This window comes from Arachis duranensis, chromosome 1 (assembly GCF_000817695.3).
Source record: "Arachis duranensis cultivar V14167 chromosome 1, aradu.V14167.gnm2.J7QH, whole genome shotgun sequence".
Lineage (NCBI taxonomy): Eukaryota > Viridiplantae > Streptophyta > Magnoliopsida > Fabales > Fabaceae > Arachis > Arachis duranensis.
The window spans coordinates 104608591-104629425 of NC_029772.3; the positions used below are offsets into that span (position 1 = coordinate 104608591).

Sequence of the window (20835 nt, forward strand, 5' to 3'; positions counted from 1 at the left end):
AAGTCTCATGTTATGTAAATTAATAAATTTTATCCAAGGATTTAATTTGTTAATTTATTATTTATCATCTATTTTAACAGAATAAATAATCAAGGCCATCTTTTAAATTTTGCGTATTCGTCAAATTCACTCAATTAAAATAATTTTTTTAATTTTCTAATGTCATCCAAATTCATTTATAAATTGTAATTAACTTTTTGTATAAACACTATTATTTTTGACTCATTTGAGGAGAATTTCTTTTAAGTTGTGATAATTGAAAACCCTACAAGTTAAATAAATCTCTTACCAACAAGTGAAAATAATAGAATTTGGTACAAAAAGAAAATAGTGATATGAACTGATAAAAAATGAAAAGAAGAAAAGAGAAATAGATATATTATTATCCATTGGAGTAGCGTAAGAAAGGAGAAAAGAATTGGAAAGTGGATAGGAGGCGATGAGTTCTTCTTCTAGGAGTGACAATAACAGAGAAGAAGTAGAAGAAAGGAGAAGAAGACGAAGCAGCCCAAGCAAGTCGCCCATAAGGGACCGATCCAAAACGACTTCTTCCAAGTTGTCGTCTCGCTCCTCAACACTCACCCGTTCCGGGCTCGACGATGACCTCGTAGCTGACTTCGAAGACCTTCGAATCTCTTCGGACCCTAACCCTAACCCTAGAAGCTTCCCTTACAGCGTGAAGCAGCAATGCTGGGAGAAAGCCGAGAAGATCAAAGGCCGAGACCCCGATCGGTGGCGCAGGGATGCCCTCGGCAACACCGTCTTTCGCAAGCTCGTCGGTTGCCCTGGTTGTCTCTGCCATGATTACGACCACATCCTCCCTTACTCTAAGGTCACACTCATTTCCCCTCTTTTGACGCATTTTATGTCAGATTATAGAAATGCATGTAGCATTCCATTGATTATTACATGCTCAATGTACAAAATTGTAGATGAGCACCAAGAGAACCATGAAGTAAGTTTCAAATTCACCTTGCACTTTCATATGTGTGATTCCGATACAGTTTCTGACATTAATGTATATGAAACTTCAATGGAAACTGGTGTTTGCTTCTTTTGATGAATTATAATAGCTTAACTTTTTCTAGATTTATCTTTTGGTGGGAGTACATTTAATCGAGATCTGCATCTACATATAATAAACCATTATCTTATTTGGAAGTCTGGGGATTAGATAGTGAGGGCTTTTTTAATGTGATCCTCCAAATCCCTATCTAACTATCCATTTGTATGAACATTTTAAAGTACCATAAGTCTTAGAGGATTATATATTTATAATTATCCATTCCAAAGAAAGGAAAATCATCACTTAAAACACCCCCCACAATCCAAGAAAGGAAACATTTTAAAGATTAATGTTTTACTAACTCAATTACTACTGTTCTGTTTGCTTATTCTTTATTTGGGATTTTTTGTGAACTACAGGGTGGGAAAAGCACACTGGAAAACTGTCAAGTTTTACAGGTAAGGTGTCTCGGTTCCTCTCAGTTTCTCAATTTCTCCGTTCAGTGCCTTATAATACCTTTCGTTTATTTGATGATGTGCTTTACTAGGATCCCCTTTTGAAAATCCATTTAAACAATAACATCATTCAATAAACGCAAACATATTTCAACTGAGAGCTGTGTCCTGTAATGCTATAATGAAGGCCAGTAAACTTGTTATAAGCATTTACTTTTTCAGTAGTATGTAGATAATTATACTGATGTTATTGGGGGATCATTCTTTAGCTATTAGCCTATTACAGCCATATGTAACTGATTTGTCCATGCTCAAAGGGAACTCCACTAACATATTTTTGGTCGTTGAACAACAAATCAAAGACTTGGACACCATTAACAGAACCATGTAGCCATATAGACGTAGTGTGAAACAGATTTTTTGTTCTATTGGAGAAGCATTTAGATAACTCAGATAATCTGACATTTTTCCTGTCTCTTCCATTACACTTCTTTCTGAGTGACTTCACACTTTCAAGCCATCTAAGGATGAGGTGTGGAAGGTTTACTGTTAATCCTTAAACAGTGTTCACATAATTTCATGATGGTAAATTATATGCAGTTTAGTTCTGCTGCTAAAGTTCATTGCTAGTTCCAATTCGGATGCAAATAATAAAGAAAGTTATGATGCAAGCTCGACTTTATTTTCAGAACAAAAACCAATGAGTTATTTAGTCTGTTTCCTTATTTGATTTTCTTAGCATTCATTTGATAGTTCTTTTCTGTTGTGATTTTCAGGCAACAGTTAACCGGTCGAAGGGTAATCGAACAGATATATCCAAATCTGAACTTATTCAGAAGAGTTCTTATTGCAGGGTTTCAGGTACGGCTATATGATTAATTGATTATACATATTTGCTGCTGTAGGCTTCCAATGGTAGCATGTATATTACCTAGAGTAGTGATGACAACTGTTGATGGAGCTCTGGATGCCTTACAGGTCGCGATATGGATCTTTTGGAACTGTCAGCATATGGCAACGTACGGCGAGGACCGGAGTCTGGGGGTTGTAGAATCCAATGAACAATTGAGCATACTAACTTGTTTTGTGGATGATTGCCAATGAGAGCTACATGATAACCTTGTAGCTAGTCATCCTGAAAATGATCTTTTGGAGCTCCATTTGTGCACAAACAAGTTGAAACTGCAAAGAAAAAATGACTTAACTGGTCTTGTAAGTCTATAGCATACTGATCCATTGAAGAGCCACTATTGCATTGAACATTTAGCCTATATGCTGGAACATCAGAACACTATTTATTGCTACAGAAGTGTAAAATGATTATTGTTGCACACAAATTATCATTATTCTTGTGGAATGAGTGTAAATAACTGATACCTTTTTCATATATATAAATATAAAAGCAAATGACCTTCAATATATAATTTCAGTTCAATGCAATTTCTCAATATCATATTACCCAGCCGTGGAAAGATTGAAATAACTCAATATGTTTACTTTTAATTGAATCAAAATATTCCAGTCATCCAGTGTACCACAATCTTGACTGAAGAAAAAGCAAATAAACTGAAATTAAGAATTTTGGCTGCTAGTGTTGAAGATAAACTTGTTTCCATTGAACATTGTTTATGGTACATAGAGGTAACTTTTGCAATTCAATATTTATTATTGAATCTTATTCTCGGAAGAATCTAGTCCAGAATTTTGGTGTCGTCCTAATAGCATTAATGGGACATTCCTAGAGTAACATATAATAAGGTACCAAACCATGTATTTCCATACATTGCTTCATTCTACAGTTGTGTATTGGAGCTTTTTCTCCTTTCCTATTTGACTAAAACCAGTCTTGGTCTCATGATTTAGTGTGAAAAAAAGGTTACCACACATTTATCTTTGTTGCCTTTTTATATCAAAAAGCAAAGCTTAATGTCCACACTTTCATTCAATATGCCTTCCAATCCAAACGAACAGTTTACTATCTCTTTCCTTTCCTATTTCCTTTTTCTTCATGCGCTTCCTTTTTGGTGACATGCCTAACTTTTTGCTTAGTTCCTGTAATGTCCACCACTTCAAGTTCTGGGCCACTTATTGCTCGAAAAAGTTACCAAAATACGCATGGTTTAATCAATTCTATGAACTAAATAAACCATTTTTTTTATCTACTTAAGGATGATTTGAATATCTCTGTAACTCTAAGTAGAAATAAGAGATAGAAGGATATACAAATATTTTCTATATATGTATTTATATTTTATATTCCTCTTTTTATAATCAAATGAATTTTTATGTTAGTGTCTATATATTTCTATGTCATGAATAGTATTAACACAATTTAAGTTAATCATCATTGCACGTTAAGGGCAAAGATATAATAAAGTTTTTTCATTATTTAATAAAGTACTTACATATTCATAAAATACTGTTATTGAATAGGAATATCCACAATTTACTTTTTATTTTTATATAATTATTAAATGGTGTTAAGAGAATAATTAGAATCAAATTATATCAATTAGTATTATTTGTATTTATATAGCGTATTTGTGTATTAATTGTAGGATTCTATGTTATTACTTTGATTCTTTTTGCAGCTATCTATACTCCTTGTATACTGTACTTTTCCTCAGACTGAATAGTACACACAAATACCTTTTTTAGACTGCTCTCTTATTTCTAACATGGTATCAAGAGTTTAGGTTACTTTTTTTTCAGTAACAATTGGTTTCTAGCTCTTTTTTTCTCATCCGGCAGTACTTTGTCCTCATTTTTCGACTGCTTCCCGACACCTTGGTTCGTCACCGTTGCCACCATCACCTTCTCCTCGTCGCAAGGTTTCCAACGCCTCCAGAATCACCGTCGTACACCGCCGAACGTGCCGCTCGAAGTTCCCTGTCCGATAAAAGCTCTTCTCCTTCCAGACGCCTCCAACGCTGTTGGATCAACGCCCACGGCTTCCGTCACACCACGTGTTAGGCAGCTTGCTCCACGGACCTGTGCTCAACCCGTTTTGCCCGACCCACGTGTTAGGCAGCTGCTGACATGTTCTCCTCCTCCAATCACGCAGCGCCACGTGTCCTTCCCTGTTGACGTGGCAGACAGTGGAACCCTCACTAAGATTTTTTGGTGAGCTCTTTCTGCTTTTGCTATTAGATTTCTCATTTTCTGCTTTGAAATTGCAGTTTTCTCTCCTCTCTTTGATCTGTGACTACTATTATGAAAAAGTCAGATGCTTTTGCTACCACAGACAGAAAAGGTAACTTCTATCGAAACTGTGACTGTTTCGGGCACCTTTTCTCTGACTGTCCCTCTGTTGAATGTTGCACATGCCACCAGAAAGGTCATATTAGCTACCATTGTTCACAGCTATTCTGTCATTATTGTAAACTCTTGGGACATTTAATTACTACCTGTCCTACTCGCCCACCACGTCCTGATCAACTCAAGTATCATTCTCGTCACACTTTCTCCAAGATTGTGCCTGCTTCTGCTGTTGCTGCTACTACTAAATCTATTACCTCTACTCCTCTCAACACGTCTCCTATCTCTCTATCTAATATTGTGTCTCTTCTTCAGCATCTTCTATCCCTTTCTGGTAATACCCCTACTGCTTTTTTGACTCCTTCGGGTAATTCTAAATGGTATTTTGACTCGAGTTGCTTTAATCACTTGTCTCCATTGCGTAATCTTTTCTCGTCTCTGTCTACCACTACAAATGCACCTTATGTCAATACTACTAATGGTTTCCTCTTGCACGCAACACACAAGGGTTCTATCTCCCAGTCGACTCTTAATCTTCCTGATACTTACTATATTCCCAAATTAAACTTTAATCTTCTTTCTGTTTGTCAACTTGTTGATTTGGATTTTGATGTTACTTTTCCATTTCTGGTTGTCGTGTACAGGATCGTCGAACGGGACAAATCATCGCAACTGGACGTAAGGTCAGAAGGTTGTTTGAACTCGAGAATCTCCATATTCCTCCTTTACCAAATCTTTGTGCTGCTTCTTCTCCATCTACCCTTCACTTATGGCATCAACGCCTTGCCCACAACTCCTTAGAAAAATTACGTCCTCTTGTGTCTCAGGGTGTTTTGGGTCAGGTTCCTAATGAATCTTTTGATTGCATTCCTTGTCAGACTGCCAAACAACCTGCTTTATGTTTTCATAATAATTCCTCTCTTGCTTGCTCTCCTTTTGATCTCATTCACTCTGATGTTTGGAGCCCCGCTCCCACTGCTTCTATGGGTGGAGCTCGATACTTTGTCATTTTCATTGATGATTATTCACGTTTTACTTGGGTTTATTTGATGACTAATCGCCATGAGTTACCTCAGATTTATATTAACTTTGCCATTATGATTAAAACTCAATTTTTTAAGGTCATTAAGGTTTTTCGACGAAATAATGCCTTGAAATACCGTGATTCCAAACTTTTAACCTTTCTTGCAGAACAGGGTACTTTGTCTGAGTTTTCTTGTCCTGGTACGTCTCAACAAAATTGTCGAGCTGAACGTAAACACGTCACATTTTTGACTATGTTCGTGCAATACTTCGTTCTTCTTCGTGTCCTGAGCGTACTTGGGGTGAAGCTGTTCTTACTGTTGTTCATGTTATCAATAGGCTCCCTTCTTCTATTCTTGGTAACATTACTCCCTTTGAGCGTCTTTATCATACCTCCCCAAATTATAGTTCTCTTCGAATTTTTGGTTGTGTCGGTTTTGTTCTTCTTCAGCCTCATGAACATAGTAAACTTGAACCTCGGACTCATATGTGTTGTTTCCTCGGTTATGGCACTAAACATAAGGATTATTGTTGTTGGGATCCTCTCTCTAAACGTATTTGTATATCTCATCATGTTGTCTTCTGAGAGCATCACATGTTTTCTCGGTTCTCCTCCTTTGAGTCCATTCCTCCTACTCAGTCACCTTTTATCACTAACCCCAATGTTGGTCTTTTTTCTAGTGATGATTCTACAGGTTCTATCTCGAGTCACCCTCTATAGCCTCTTGTTCTTCTGCCTTCTCCATCTCCCGATGATTTCAGACCGGACGACGATCCTGCTCCTACCGTCATGCCTCCTCCTTTCACTTGTTCTACTAGGTTAAGAAATCTACCTCTCAATCTTCTTGATTATCATTATTTTTCTACTATTCTTCATCAACTTGAACCTAAGTTATTCAGAGAAGCCTCCACAAATCCAAATTGGCAACAAGCAATGCAGGAAGAAATACAGAAACTTGAAAAAGCACACACTTGGGATTTGGTTGATCCTCCTTCTAATCAGGAAGTTTTGGAAAGCAGATGGGTATACAAGACCAAGACTCGCTCTGATAGTTCTATTGACCGTTATAAGGCACGATTGGTTGCTCAGGGTTATACGCAAGAGTATATTGACTATGAAGAGACTTTTGTTCCTATTACTCGTCTCACATCTGTTCGAGCTCTTCTTGCCATTGGTGCGGTTAAAAAATGGTCTCTCAATAAGATGGACGTAAAGAATGCATTTCTTAATAGAGATTTGAAAAAGAAAGTCTATATGAAACCCCCTCTGGGTTATCCTTGTCCTTCTAGCAAAGTTTGTCTCCTTCGCAAGGCACTTTATGGACTTAAGCAAGCTCCTCGTGAATTGTTTGACAAGTTCAACACTATCATATGAAATCTTGGTTTCACTTACAGCCCTCATGAGAATTCTCTCTTCATTCGTAAAAGTGAACGTGGAGTTGTTCTTCTACTTCTGTAAGTTGATGACACGATCATTACTGGAGATGATGTTGATGGTATCTCTTATCTCAAGGCATCCCTTCAGCGTACTTTTGAGATGAAAGATCTTGGTTCTCTCAGCTATTTTCTTGGTCTAGAAGTCATATCTACCGATGATGGCATCTATCTCTCTCAAGCTAAATATGCTTCAGATCTTTTTGCTGGAGCCGGCATTACAGATAGTCGCACTGAGTCTACTCTTCTTGAGCCTAATGTTCGATTTACTCCTATTAATGGCACTGTTTTAGATAATCCTACTCTTTATCGACAGCTAGTTGGAGAACTCATCTACTTAACTGTCACTCGACCAGACATCGCCTATCTGGTTCATGTTCTTAGCCAGTTCTTGTCAGCTCCTCGTACTATTTACTATGCGGTAGTTCTTTGTATTCTTCGCTACATCAAAGGCACCCTATTCCATGGCCTTTACTTTTCTGCCCATTCATCTTTATCCCTTCGGGCGTACTCTGATGCTGATTGGGCTGGTGATCCCACTGATCGTCGTTCCACTACTTGTTATTGTTTGTTTCTTGGCTACTCTCTCATTTCCTGGCGAGCTAAGAAACAAACATTCACTGCTCGATCAAGCACAGAAGCTAAATACCGTGCTCTCGCTGACACCACTGCTTAAGTTATCTCGATTTGTTGGCTTCTCAAAGACTTGGGTGCTCCTCAGTCATCCCCAACTGATATTTTTTGTGACAACCGCAGTGCTATTCAGATTGCCCATAATGATGTATTTCATGAAAGCACTAAACATATTGAGATTGATTGACACTTTGTTCGGCATCGTATCCTTATTGACACTGTTCGTCTCATCGCTGTTGGAACACTGGATCAGACTGCTGATATCTTCACGAAGGCTCATCATCCGACTCGTTTCCAGATCTTGTTATCCAAACTCAAGATGGTATCCTTAGCTCCCACTTTAGTTTGAGGGGAATGTTAAGAGAATAATTAGAATCAAATTAGATCAATTAGTATCATTTGTATTTATATAGCGTATCTATATATTAATTGTAGGATTCTATGCTTTTATTACTTTGATTCTTCTAGCATCTATATATACCCCTTGTACATCGTACTTTTCCTTAGATTGAATAATACACACAAATACTTTCTTTAAAAAATGTCACTATAAAATATGTTTAAAGCAAGTTAAATATAATCGAGAAAAAACGTAAAAATTTGTCATGTTGGATCGAGTTGTGGTGCCACAAAAATTGTGACCAAAATTCTCACTTGGATATCAATGATGATGTAGTATAAAGAAGAGTTGGGAGGAGATTGGAGGAAAATTTACTGTAGATATGATGGATTTCTTTGAGACGGCAAGACTACCAAGTACCAACAGATTCTAATATTATATGGGTAACTTTGACTCCAAAATTTGTTGGACAAAAGAGAAAAAAATTTCAGACCTATTAGCATGGTTAGATGTGTTTAAGGTTATATCTAAAGTATTAACGAAAAAAAATGAGGAGCGTATGGTTAGTTGAAGAATCACAAAGTATCTTTGTCAAGGAGAGAAAAATATATGATGCAGTATTAATTACATGTGAAATAGTACAATAGTTAAAATTGAGGAAGAAGGGATCAACGATCATCAAACTGAACTTTCATAAAGCTTATAATAGAATAAATTGAAGCTTTATTGATATTGTGTTCAGTAGAAGATGGAGGATATGAATTAAGGAGTGCATTAGGTTGGCATCAATCTCTGTTCTGGTAAATGGGTCACTATCGAAACCATTTAAGATAGTGAGAGGACTTCGTCAAGGTGATCAACTATTGTCTGTTGTCATTTTTGTTTGTTCTTGTGGTGAATGTGTCGAATGGAATAATTGGGGAGGTGATAAGGAATAGAATAATATCTACATTATTAGTGGGTAGAGATAATATAGAGTTATTACATATACAGTTTGCATGACACTATATTATGCTGTCTACTGGAAGAGGAGACAGTTAGAAATTATAAGAGATTTTTTCAGTGTTTTGAAATGATGTCATGGTTGAGTATTAATTTTGAGAAGTCTAGCTTGATACCAATAAATTATAATGAGGAGTGGGTTGGGAGAATGCGTCAATTATTGTAGTGTCAAGCGGCAGCACTATCGATAAAGTATTTTAGTATTAATCTGGGAGCGAATCCAAAGCTAGTAAAAACATGGAAGCTAGTAATAGATAAGGTGGAGGAGAAACTTAATTTGTGGAAAACAAAGGTTCTTAATAAAGATGGAAAGTTGGTCCTTATTAAGTGAGTTATCAACATTTTACCTATTATTATTTAAGTTTGTATAAGATGTCAAATGTAGTTGCACAAAGAATAATTTCATTGCAAAGAAGATTTTTTTGGGGGAAAGGAAGATGAGCGACTTGGCTTAATCCTTGTAAGGTGAGAGATGGTACAAGTACCAAAGAAGCTAGGAGGTTTAGGAGTGGCAGAGTGGGAGATGTGTTAGAGAAAGTCCGTGGAGAGATATATGTCATCTGCAAATAAATGAGCAATATACTAGAGAAAAGATGATTGATGGACTTGCCATGAAGGTAGGAGAAGGTAGATCAACAAGATTTTAGGAGAATACATGGTTATAAGCTGGAAAGTTGAAAGACTCATTTTCGTGACTCTTCTTGATTTCAAATAAAAAAGGATCCAAAATTGGAGATTTTGTGTTTTGGGATGGATTAGAGTGGGTTTGGAACTTCTAGTAGAGAAGAAAACTCTGCCAATGGGAGGCAGAAATATAATCTTAAATCAAATGCTTGATGTCTGAAAATCTGTTAGATTGATAACAGAAGTACAAGACATAGTGGTGTGAAAATTTGATAAGAAAGACGTTTATTCTACTAACTCATTTGTGTAGGTGCTGCAAAAAGATACTTTGGCAGATGATATAATTAGCTAGCAGATTCACAAATGAAATTTGAAAAGGACTAATGCTGTCTCAAGTTGAGTTGTTACCTAGTTTGTTTTAGTAGGCTATGTCAGTACTAAGGACTAGTTGAATAGGTTGAGTATCATTGAATATGTTGATAATGTGTGCATTCTATGTAAGAAGGATGTTGAAACTATGCAACATTTCAACACCTATTTGTTATTTGTGTATTTTCTTAGTAGGGATAGTACATATGAATTACTGACATTGGTCGTACTTGGACTATTTCAGAAACTATAAAAAAACACTTTGAGAGTGTGTATGGTTGGGAGAATTATAAATAATTCTTAGAAATTTTAAAATGGAAATATCATATTCCTATGTTTGGTTCAAAGTTTGAAAAACTATTTTCAAGCAAGTTTGATTCTATGAAATCAAAATATCATCATTTCAATTTTCATATTTTCCTGGGTATATTTGATTCCCATAGAAATAGAATCTGAATAACAAAGTAATACTTAAACCACACACACCTGAAAGTTAAAAGATTATGCCTTTAAAAAAAATGTATAAAACATAGTTAGTTTTTTTTGTTATATAAAATATTTAACTACACAGAAATAGTGTTGTATTTTAAAATAAAACAATAGACATGGTGAATTGTGTTATTAGATTACTTTATTACTCTAAGAAATAGTATAATAATTAATTTATGTTATTGATGCCTATGCTAAAAATGAGATATGAATTGATTTTGATTATAATTTCTAATTATTTATTTGTTTAGTATCAGTTATATACTCCGTTGAGATTTTCCTTTAAAAAAAAAAAATTGAATCCTTAAGCTGCAAATGAAACTCATGATAATCAATATCTGAAGTTGATACAACAGATACCAAGAGCATTGAATTGAAATGTAAATCTGTGTGCTTTATTTTATGTTATCTGACTTATCTCCAACAAAACTATAGAATTTAGATCAAGTGCTACCTTATAGTGGACATTGATTCAGAGTCTACTAAGGTTGACATTGGATTATTTTAGAGTTTATTTTGAAATTGTCATTATCTTAAGTCAACATTTCTAATTAAGTGGCCACATATACTTCCTTATACCGTGTCCTGACCATAGACTTTAGGTCTCTTAGCTTACCCTTTTTCACCAGAATTATAATTCAGATTATAAAAGCAATGGTTGACTAATTACATTTTTCAGCAAATCCAATACTAAAAAGTGTTAAGCACTTTAATCCAATAGAAATTGATGGACCAATTTCTTGATGGCAAGCAAGTTTGCCATCATTTGCCATCCAATTGCATGTGATGATCAAGATATAGCTTCCCATCTTCGTTCTTCTTTTTTCTTTCTTTTTGAAAACTCACTTTGACGTGTTAAACAGGCTAAGGTACATTGTTATTAGGATAAATAGTGACATGATTACTCTTTTTTTTTATGTATACCTATTTTTCATATATTTATTTTAGAAATCAAATTTGACTCCTCTAAAATGAAAGTTCTACTTTAGAGTGCAAAATATAACATTTAAAATTATTAATTCCTTATAAATTGTTTAGATTTAATAAATGTTGCATCAAACACCAAGTTTAACTAAATGAATAAAAGTTATTCCCTTGGTACTACGTACTAATTAACCTAAAACTTTGGTAATGGAATTTGGCATCCCTCTCTACGCTATCTCTATCTTTGATTGTTACTTGCTAAATAGAGGATTCTTTTGGGGTGATATGGTTAAAGCTATGTGTGGCTATTGGCTACCAAAAATTTAGGGCATTGGGATAAAATCACCAAATTGATCAATACAAATTAAGGGTCTTTTTCAACTCACGGTAATGAATACTACAGAATATCCTGAAAATGTGGGTGTTAATAATTGAAATTTTGGGTATGAAGGAAAAACGAAATGATGTCATTTTTATTAGTCATGGCTACAAATTGATGATGATGCTTACGTGCAACGAATTATCTTTATTATTATTTTGGTTCCCCCTAATAATTGAAATTGGGGCAATGGCATGGTTCTATGGAGGAAAAGAAATAAGCCATTGCTTTCTTGTATCTCAGTGAAAGGGCAAAAAGGCAAAAAATGAAAAAAGAAAAAATAATATTAAAAAAAAAGGAACAAAAAGTCAGAAATAGAGTGCCAAGGGAGGAGGATATCATATGAGTGGGTCATTTGATAGCATTTTAGGGTCCCATCACAACTCATTATAAAAATAAATCTTATACACTATATGTGACTTGTATTGGATGGAGGTTGAAAAAATATCTAAAATCTTTTTCTCGAGGGTGGTTGATTGAGGACACATGTCAATCTGGTTTTGATGTATCCATCAATTTTTTGCATAATATGGTAACTCTTTTTTTCTTTTAATTTTCTACTTTCTAGCAAACTTATTAAATTATTGATAAAGAATATTTGACAAAATTTGATTAAAAAAAAAACTAAATATTAGACTCCAAAGTTCCTTTGGAAACATTCCATTATTTTGTTTTTAAAAGGTAGGTTGAAGATCTAATAAATTATTATGTAATTTAGTTATACGATTAAGATTAACGACACTAAATTAGTTTGAGATTTTAATTTTTAAATAATATTTTTTTAATGTGAAAAGAGCAAAAGGAAAGGAAAAAGTATCATTGGTTGTGGAGTAAGGGGAGCTATTAAATCTGAATGTGATACCTTCAAATTTCATAGCCAAAAAAATATAAATAAATAAAAATTCATATCTTTTTCCTTTAAAAAAAAAATTCAGATGCTTACTGACTTTTGTTGCGATTATTATTAAATTATCATAGAAGATTGACAGGTATGACACGGGTATCCACTATCCACTACTTTATTGTCTTGCTCATAATGTTTGTGGTTATCTTCCTAATTTTGCACTCTTGAACACTCTTAACAAATAAAAGATAGACAGAGAAAAATAAGCAAATAACCCCCCTCCCCCTTTTTTTTCCTTCTAAATCGTTCATCAGAACTCAGAGAAAAAAAGTGTCAATGTTTTTTCTTATTTTCTGCTTAGTAAACCATGGTACAAAAATGGGGAAGACCCCATTTGATAGGAAAAGAAAACACAGCACCTCTGCATTTTATACATAGTAAATATCTTTCTCCATATCTAGCCAGTATTTCACATATGCTACATCATATATATTTACATGAAACTCACAAACTTAGCAAACTAAAAAGGCACCTATTCATAGTGTCAAATGGAAAGAAAAAAAGAAAAGGACAAAATTAGTTTCCATCTCACCAAAACTTCTTGTAACCTCCAACATAAGTTATACTCCACTTTTTTGCTGAACAAATCAAAGACTACCACCACCCTTTGTTTCAGCAGAAGGTCAATGAAGGCATAGTCAAATGCTCCATTACTCAAAGAAATGACTAATCTTGTTGCCATCAAGATTCAAGAACTCTATTAGATATTAAACCATTAACGTGTGTCAGCCCAATAGTTTGGAGAGACAGTTGTTAATGCATTGGTACCAAAGCCTCTTTATGCCAAGATAGATGAATGGTTTTATATCAGGTACTTCGAGTCTGGTCGCAAATTCACGAGCTCTCGTGAAAATTAAGGGATCTCGACAAAGCTGCAGGGTTAGCCCGCAACACAGGAGAAGCTTCGACTTGATTCTTTTCTTCTTTTGTTGATTGGAAGGCCTTAAACATGCCTCCCCCACTAATGGATTCATTCTTGATCCCTAGAGTTGCCCATATAGAACTCTTTGCAGCTTCACTTGGGTCATCAATTCTCAACGTTTTGGGAACCAAAACGCTTCCATTTCTCTGCTTTGGTGGCTCTTCTTTGCTCAAAGAATCTTGGTTACCCGTGTCACCGTCCCTAGAGTGCTTCCCCAGAGTTGGAGAATTCGGTCCGGAACTTGGAGATTTTGGGTTTGAAGGGGAGGACTGTGGAGGAAACCATGGAACATTCCAGTTCCCTGGCATGCTGCAGTTCCAAAAGGCCGCAGGATAGAATGGAAGGGCAGGAAATCCTGGAGGACACATAGCTGGTGAGGGAATTGCCGCATTCCACGGATAAGGCCAAGGAACACTAGCAATACAAGGAACTTGGGGAAGGTAACCGTTGCTTGGAAGCATTGGTTCTTGGAAAGTACTTTTACTGTTTTCCCCCATTGGATTTGAAACTGCAACAGGCGATGAACTCGTGCAAGCTTCGCTGTTTTCACCACTTTTGGAAGGAACTTTCAATCTTTGATCATCAAAGCCATGATGGAATCCATTTCTTGTGCCATTAAGAACCTTTTTCTCTCCAAGGTTAAGGACAGATGCCATGGAATCGCAGATTGGGGCATCAATTCCGAAGCTGAGGACTCTCCCATTGCTTTTCAAAGCAGGGAGATGAGTCCCGTTAGGAGCATCAATTCTAGCTGCTTGAAGAGCCTCAGAGATTGTGATGTGGCGATAATGGTTGGCAGAGTTCTTGTTTTTTCGCCGCCCTGCTCCAACCGGCACATTCCTCATGGTGCCACCTGCAGTCCAGTATCGTTGACAGGCTTTGCAGAAATAACGGGGCTGGTTTACATTGTAGTTGTTGTAGTAACAGAATTTAGTATCCATGCTATTGCAGCGGGGGCATGGAAGCAACTTATCAGGCTTCTTCAGGGGTTTCTGATCTTGTGGAATGGATGTGTCACCTTGTTCCTTATCTGACTTGTCACTTTTTGATTTTGCAGAATCTTCTTCTATGGCAGGTGTTTTCGGATTCACCATAGCCTCAGGTGATGTGGCTGATTTCTTGTCCTCTTCTACATTTGGAGGAGGATCAGCTTCTTGCTCTTGGGTAGTAAGATTTTCAGCTTCTGCATCCTAATATTTTGAGAAAAATGATTGGCTTAATCAATGAAAATAAAACCGCAGAAATAAAACCAAGATGCATATTAAGATGGGGAAGATCATGAGTTGAAATGAAATTATAAGAACATTAGCTATGACTAAGATGCAAGGTGGAAGGAGACTTCTAAAAACCTTGTATCAGTTTGTTGTGATTAATTACTGTTTAAAAGAGCAATTACTTATCTTAGTAATCCATGGGAGAGAGGTTGTATGCATATTTTCAATTTGTTGAATGAAATGAGAAGTATGCTATTCAAGCAAGCCCAAAATGAATCGCCATATAAAACAACTTTAACATACAAGAAAATATAAATTCTTCAATACAGTATCCAACATAAGAAAAAACTTATTCTAAGGAGATGAAAGTGCTAGATTCAAGAATTCAAGTAAGTTAACTAGGAAGTAGAAACTTTTTTACATTGAATACAAAGATATAGAGGAGTCAAAGAGATCCTTCTGGCTGCATAGTAGACTATTTACAGAGATTTAGAGTAGGACTAGGACCATGCCAACATAAAGTACAGCTCACTGTTTGTAAGTACTGATTGTTGAAAAGCTAAAATTTACTACTCAAAAAGAAATAGTCATTTTCATGTTTTCCTCGGACATACTGGACTAAAAACTGTTGAACAGTACTCATTAACATGTCAACCAAACTATGAAACAAAACAAAACAAAAAAGAACAAACCATGATCGGCAAAATCAGGAATTCAGAAAAGAGTGGAATCAGTTAAACTTTGTTCATACAAGGGAAGAAAGGATCTTGCAGAATTTTCCATATATTCAAAACTGATTGATTAGCAATGAAGTCCTAAATCTCTCAATAGGAATGAGTACGACCCCAAAAATAAATAAATAAATAAAATTCGTTTCTTCTTTTTCATTCGAAAAGAACAAGAAGGCAAAATCGACCCAGAATTTATTCCATCATCGGAAGAAATGGGTCATCCCCAAAAACAAAGCTTTGTCTTTGAAAGAAGAAAAAAAAAAGAAGATTTTTGTAACAATTTTACCTTGTCCTCGTGAGTGTCTTGGGTTTCTCCGTCTTCCTCGTCGTCATCCAGCTCCTCCTCCTCCTCTTCTTCGTCTTCTTCATGCAGGTCCTGTTCATGGTCCATGGGCGCGGCGGGAAGAACATCAGGATCTCCGGGAAGGGGAATCTTCTGACCAAAAAGCTTAATTGCAGGGTCCCTAATAGTAACAGTACTTTGGTCCTCCATTATCAAAAAAAAAAAAAGAGCGCGCGGAAGAGTATAGAGTTGAGGGGGGGTTGGTGGGTGGGAGTGGTTACAGTTGTTGCAATGTTAGGATCTGACAGAATGGAGGGCACAGGAGTAATGGGGGATTTTGATTTTGATTTTGCGTATAAACCAACGACGTTCGGGTGCCACGTCAGATTGTTGTTTCGATTTCTAGCCACAAGTTCTTGTGGCCTCTGTTAGATTTTCCTTTTTGCCTTTTTTATTTCCTTTCTTTTCTTTCTGCTCTGCTGTCTTGTATTTTTGGATTCTCTACCACTGTCCCTCACTCCTTTCCCTGCACCTGCTTTTGTCTCTTCTCTTTGGTTTTTCCAATCTCATTAAGCTTTTCCAATTATTTTTGTATAAAATTAGTAGTTAAAAATTATTTAGTTATTCACAAACATTAATTTTATATAAAAATAACTATATATAAATTTTTATTTTTAAAGACTTTTTAATTAAGTGGTAAAATCAATTAGGGCATAAGTATAGGTTAATGATCCTTGGAATAGGAGAGAGATTACTTTGGCTAAATTGAAAACTTGAAATTCACATTGAAAGTATAAAAAACAAGAAAGAAGAAAAAAATTTGAAAATATATAGTTATGCATGTATTTATTAAAAATGCTAAATATATATAAAAAATTAGTTATTAATTAAAAGTTTTTATTATATTATTATAAATAAATTTGATTATTCTATTATGTCACATAGAATTATTTTAGCAACTCGTTATTTAGCTAAAAAAAATATATAAATCAATATAATATATACAAATATATAAATATAGAACGAAATAACTGAATTTTAGTGTACAGTAATATTTTTGTTTTTACATTTTATTTAATCTAAAACATTGGTAAAAGAATAATTTTCATGATTTTAAATATTAATGATGTTAAATATACAAACATTATTCAACTAAGTTAGCATAAGTCTAACAAAAAAAATGTGTACGTTCGTTATGTGGTTTTTTATTTGCATGTTTCTTCATTTCAAAAATTGTTATATAACATAGAAATTGTTATAGAACATAGAAATTTTATTACATAATACATAATTTTTTACATGCAGCACATAGTACATAAATTTATAAATATAATACAAAAATTTTTTAACATAACCAAAATTTATTGACATAGCATATAAATTTTTTTATGTTGTGTACTAATTTTTTTTATGTTGTGCACTAAAAGTTTTGTGCTTAATATCTTTACTTAATACATATATAGGAATGGCAACGGGTCTTCATGGGGCGGGAACATGCCCCCGTTCCCCCACCTCTGCCAACCATAATTTGTCCCTGTCCTTATCCCGTTTTCATCACGGGTAACGGAGACCCGTATCTGTCGAGAATAGGAGTCTTCACGGATATCCGCAGATTTAAAAAAATTAAAAAATTAAAAAAATAAATTCCCAGCAAGCAAATAAGTTTAGAACTCAATTCAACCATAATACAAATTCAATTCAATACTTATACAAATTCAACTATTTTCATCTCACAGAATTATTGAGTTTTCTTCACATATACAATAAATTTAACTCCTCATCTTCATCTGTTTCTAATTTCCAAATTCAAAATTTTCAAACCCTGAAACCATAGCCTCTCGAAAATATTGTGTCCAATGGCCATTGCAACATTTGAATCCACCACAAATCTAATCATTTCAATAACAGACATCTATTATTACACAAATCTTATAACAATTTCATATATTTGGTTCCAATCTCATATCAATTTCATCAAATGTAAAACTAATTTCATCAATTCTTTGTTATTCCTTGATACCCAAATTTGTTAGAGTAATAAGAACAGAACATGCAATGAATTCAAATACTGAAAAAGAAAGAAAGAAAGAACAAATCGAAGCCTGAGGAAGTTAATACACTGGATTGTGAAGAAGCGGCAACGCCTATAGAGGTGAAGGTGAAGCAGCCGCGCAAGTGAAGATAGAGGCACAGGTGGGGGCGGCGACGCGGCTGGAGCCTCGCCAGCGACGCCACCAGGTGGTTTGAGAGGAAAAGAGAGGGTCACGAGTGGAGACAGAGGCGTGGGTAGGTGTAGCGACGCGGCTGGAGCCTCTCCGGTGACACACCAAGTGGTTTGAGAGGAAGAGAAGGAGGCACAAGTGAAGACAAAAGCGTGGGTGGGAGCCTCGTTGGCGACACACCAGGTGGCTTGAGAGTAAGCGACGGAAGAAAAGGGTCTGTAATTTCACATAAACGGATATTAAACGGATATCTACGGGGCGGGTACCTCTTCCCTTGCCCCCGCCCCATTTGTTAAACGGGGATCCGTATCCGCCACGCGCAGAGAAAAATTGTCCCCTAAATTTGTCTCTCGACTGATAAATCTCGCGAATACCTATCCCGCTAGAAAAAATTGCCATCCCTACTTGAAGCCTAATATTGCCATTACTACTATTTGCCTATTTGGTCATTATGTAGGTAAAGATATTACTAATTTATTTATTACCGGTATAACAGATATTTTTTAAAGAAAAATAAATGTGATACTTTTCGGAGTCAACTAATATCCGTCAATTTTTATATACGAAAATATATAAACATTTATATCCCTAGAATAAAGCATGAGTAAATAAAATTTTTAGATAAAGGAAGAAAAAGAGAAGATATTGTAGTAAATGGTAACTACGTTCATGGGAAGTGAAAAAAGAGATCAATTCGCATTAGATGCAAGAAATATCAAAAAATATCTTAACATCTATAAATATTTTTTTATACTGTATAATTTTACACAATTTGAATATATTCAAATAATACACAATTTTTTTTTTAAATTACCTCTTGTTTCTAATAGAAGAAAAAAAATAAATAAGAAAAAAAAGAGAAGAAAAAGAAGACAACAATAACGACAGCAACGACGATAATAATAATAGAAAATAAAAAGAAAAAGAGAAAGAAGAGAAAAAAAACAAAAAACAGCGTGTACCTGCGTATAAAGAGAAAGCGACCATTACATAATTAAAGAGTTTAAAAAATTTTGAACTCCCAACTTTATTGTTTAAATATTATATTAATTTTTTTGAAATATAACTTACATTTCAGGATTGTCAATTTTTTTTATCAACACTCTTTTTTTGTTTTCTCCTAAAATTAGTCCAAAAATTAGATATGATTTAAAAACAATAAAATTAACTGTTAAATCAAAGTTACCTCAAAAAGTTAGAAAAAAAATAAAACTAATGAGAATAAAAGGAAATAAATACAATAATTAAATAACACCAAAAAAAAAGTACAAATTAAATGTTCAAAGTGTGTCCCTGCTAAACTGGTAAAAAGTAAATGGCAACTTCATGGCTTGATAGCTTCAGAGTGGGACATGGGAATCAAATAACCTTTGCGACAATGATGACATGGCGTGATTTGGTTGGCAGAAGTGGTGCCAAGTGCACGGACGACTTTTCTATTCCTAAACATGTACAGTTGAAAAACTGTTTTAGCAAACAATTTTATTGAACAATTATTGTATGGCTTCATACTTTTGAGTCTTAATTAATTGTACAATAAAAACTGTTTATTTAATTTTAAAATAAAAGATTTCTTTTACTTTTTGTAAGACAGTAAATATCGACTACATATTTTTTATTAAGGAAAGAATATTGTATTTTTTTTATTTAAACAAATTTTATTATTTATTTATATCAATAGTTATAATTTAAAATATATCATTTAAGAGTTAGGATTTTACGTATTTTTTTTGTTTATCCTTTATTTACCTTAATAATAAATTAGATTAACTCTAAAAAAATTGAACTTCTTTTTTTTTTAAGGCGCATTAGCATTATTCGTCATAAGTAAATGTAAAAAAAGTACATTAATTTAATTCAGTGTAATTTAATTATCTCGAATAATAATAAAGAAAAATACAAGAAAATTAAGTTGTAATTAGGTTGAAAATTGAATCTACAACATCAAAATTAAAAACAATTTAATACCTCAAATATACATTAAATATACATAAAATAGCTACGAATTAATTATTTGTATAAAATATATTTTAGAATAAATATATAATATTATTTTATCATTCTTTATTAAGAAGATAACTGAATGATTAACTTGATTTACATCGATACTATTGTTCAAATGAAAAAAATTTTAAGTTTCATACATTAAAGTTATAAACTATATCTTTATATTTTTATATATTCTTAAAATTACTTTTAGGATATTTGTTAGAATATCATTATTTCATTTTCTTTTAATTTGTTTGCTAGTACAACCTTCTTATATTATATGAGCATTTATCTTCAAGTAATGTAAAATTTTCTCAAATCTTTACACATGCACAAATCACAGCAAATGTTTATCCAAAATAGTGAGAGTGTAGACCTTTACATTTTTTTATTTATTTTGGTGAGTGTCCTTTTCAGAAATTTTAAAATAGTTTAATTTGTTGTCTTATATATCTAAACGAAACTTGTCCGTTTATGAAAAGCCGAGATTGACCCTCAAATAACTCAGAGACCTGTGTTTTGGAAGCAAATGGAAGTGTCATGTGTGAGAGGCATTGATGCAAAGTTGAAAAAACAAGTGAGAAAAAGTAAGCAAGCATTATGGCTAAACCAACGGCTTATGCTAATGCTAATC

General features: G+C 34.2%; 3 protein-coding genes across 3 annotated transcripts; 2 read left to right on the forward strand and 1 right to left on the reverse strand.

Annotated features, from left to right (window-relative positions):
- Positions 1 to 335: 335 nt before the first annotated feature.
- LOC107468074 (uncharacterized) lies at positions 336 to 2873 on the forward strand. The gene is made up of 4 exons (XM_016087321.3): positions 336 to 832; positions 1426 to 1464; positions 2238 to 2322; positions 2440 to 2873. Exons 1-4 carry the CDS (start codon positions 440 to 442, stop codon positions 2520 to 2522), a joined length of 600 nt encoding a protein of 199 aa, XP_015942807.1. The 5' UTR covers positions 336 to 439; the 3' UTR covers positions 2523 to 2873.
- Positions 2874 to 7279: 4406 nt separating this feature from the next.
- Positions 7280 to 7852, forward strand: LOC107470732 (uncharacterized mitochondrial protein AtMg00810-like). The gene has a single exon (XM_016090146.1). It carries the CDS (start codon positions 7280 to 7282, stop codon positions 7850 to 7852), a length of 573 nt encoding a protein of 190 aa, XP_015945632.1.
- Positions 7853 to 13097: 5245 nt separating this feature from the next.
- On the reverse strand, positions 13098 to 16324 carry LOC107468063 (cyclic dof factor 3). Its single transcript, XM_016087305.3, has 2 exons — positions 15994 to 16324; positions 13098 to 14952 (listed from the first exon to the last, which is right to left on the reverse strand). The coding sequence occupies exons 1-2, from the start codon at positions 16198 to 16200 to the stop codon at positions 13675 to 13677; spliced, it is 1485 nt and encodes a 494-aa protein (XP_015942791.1). The 5' UTR covers positions 16201 to 16324; the 3' UTR covers positions 13098 to 13674.
- Between the last annotated feature and the right edge of the window lie 4511 nt (positions 16325 to 20835).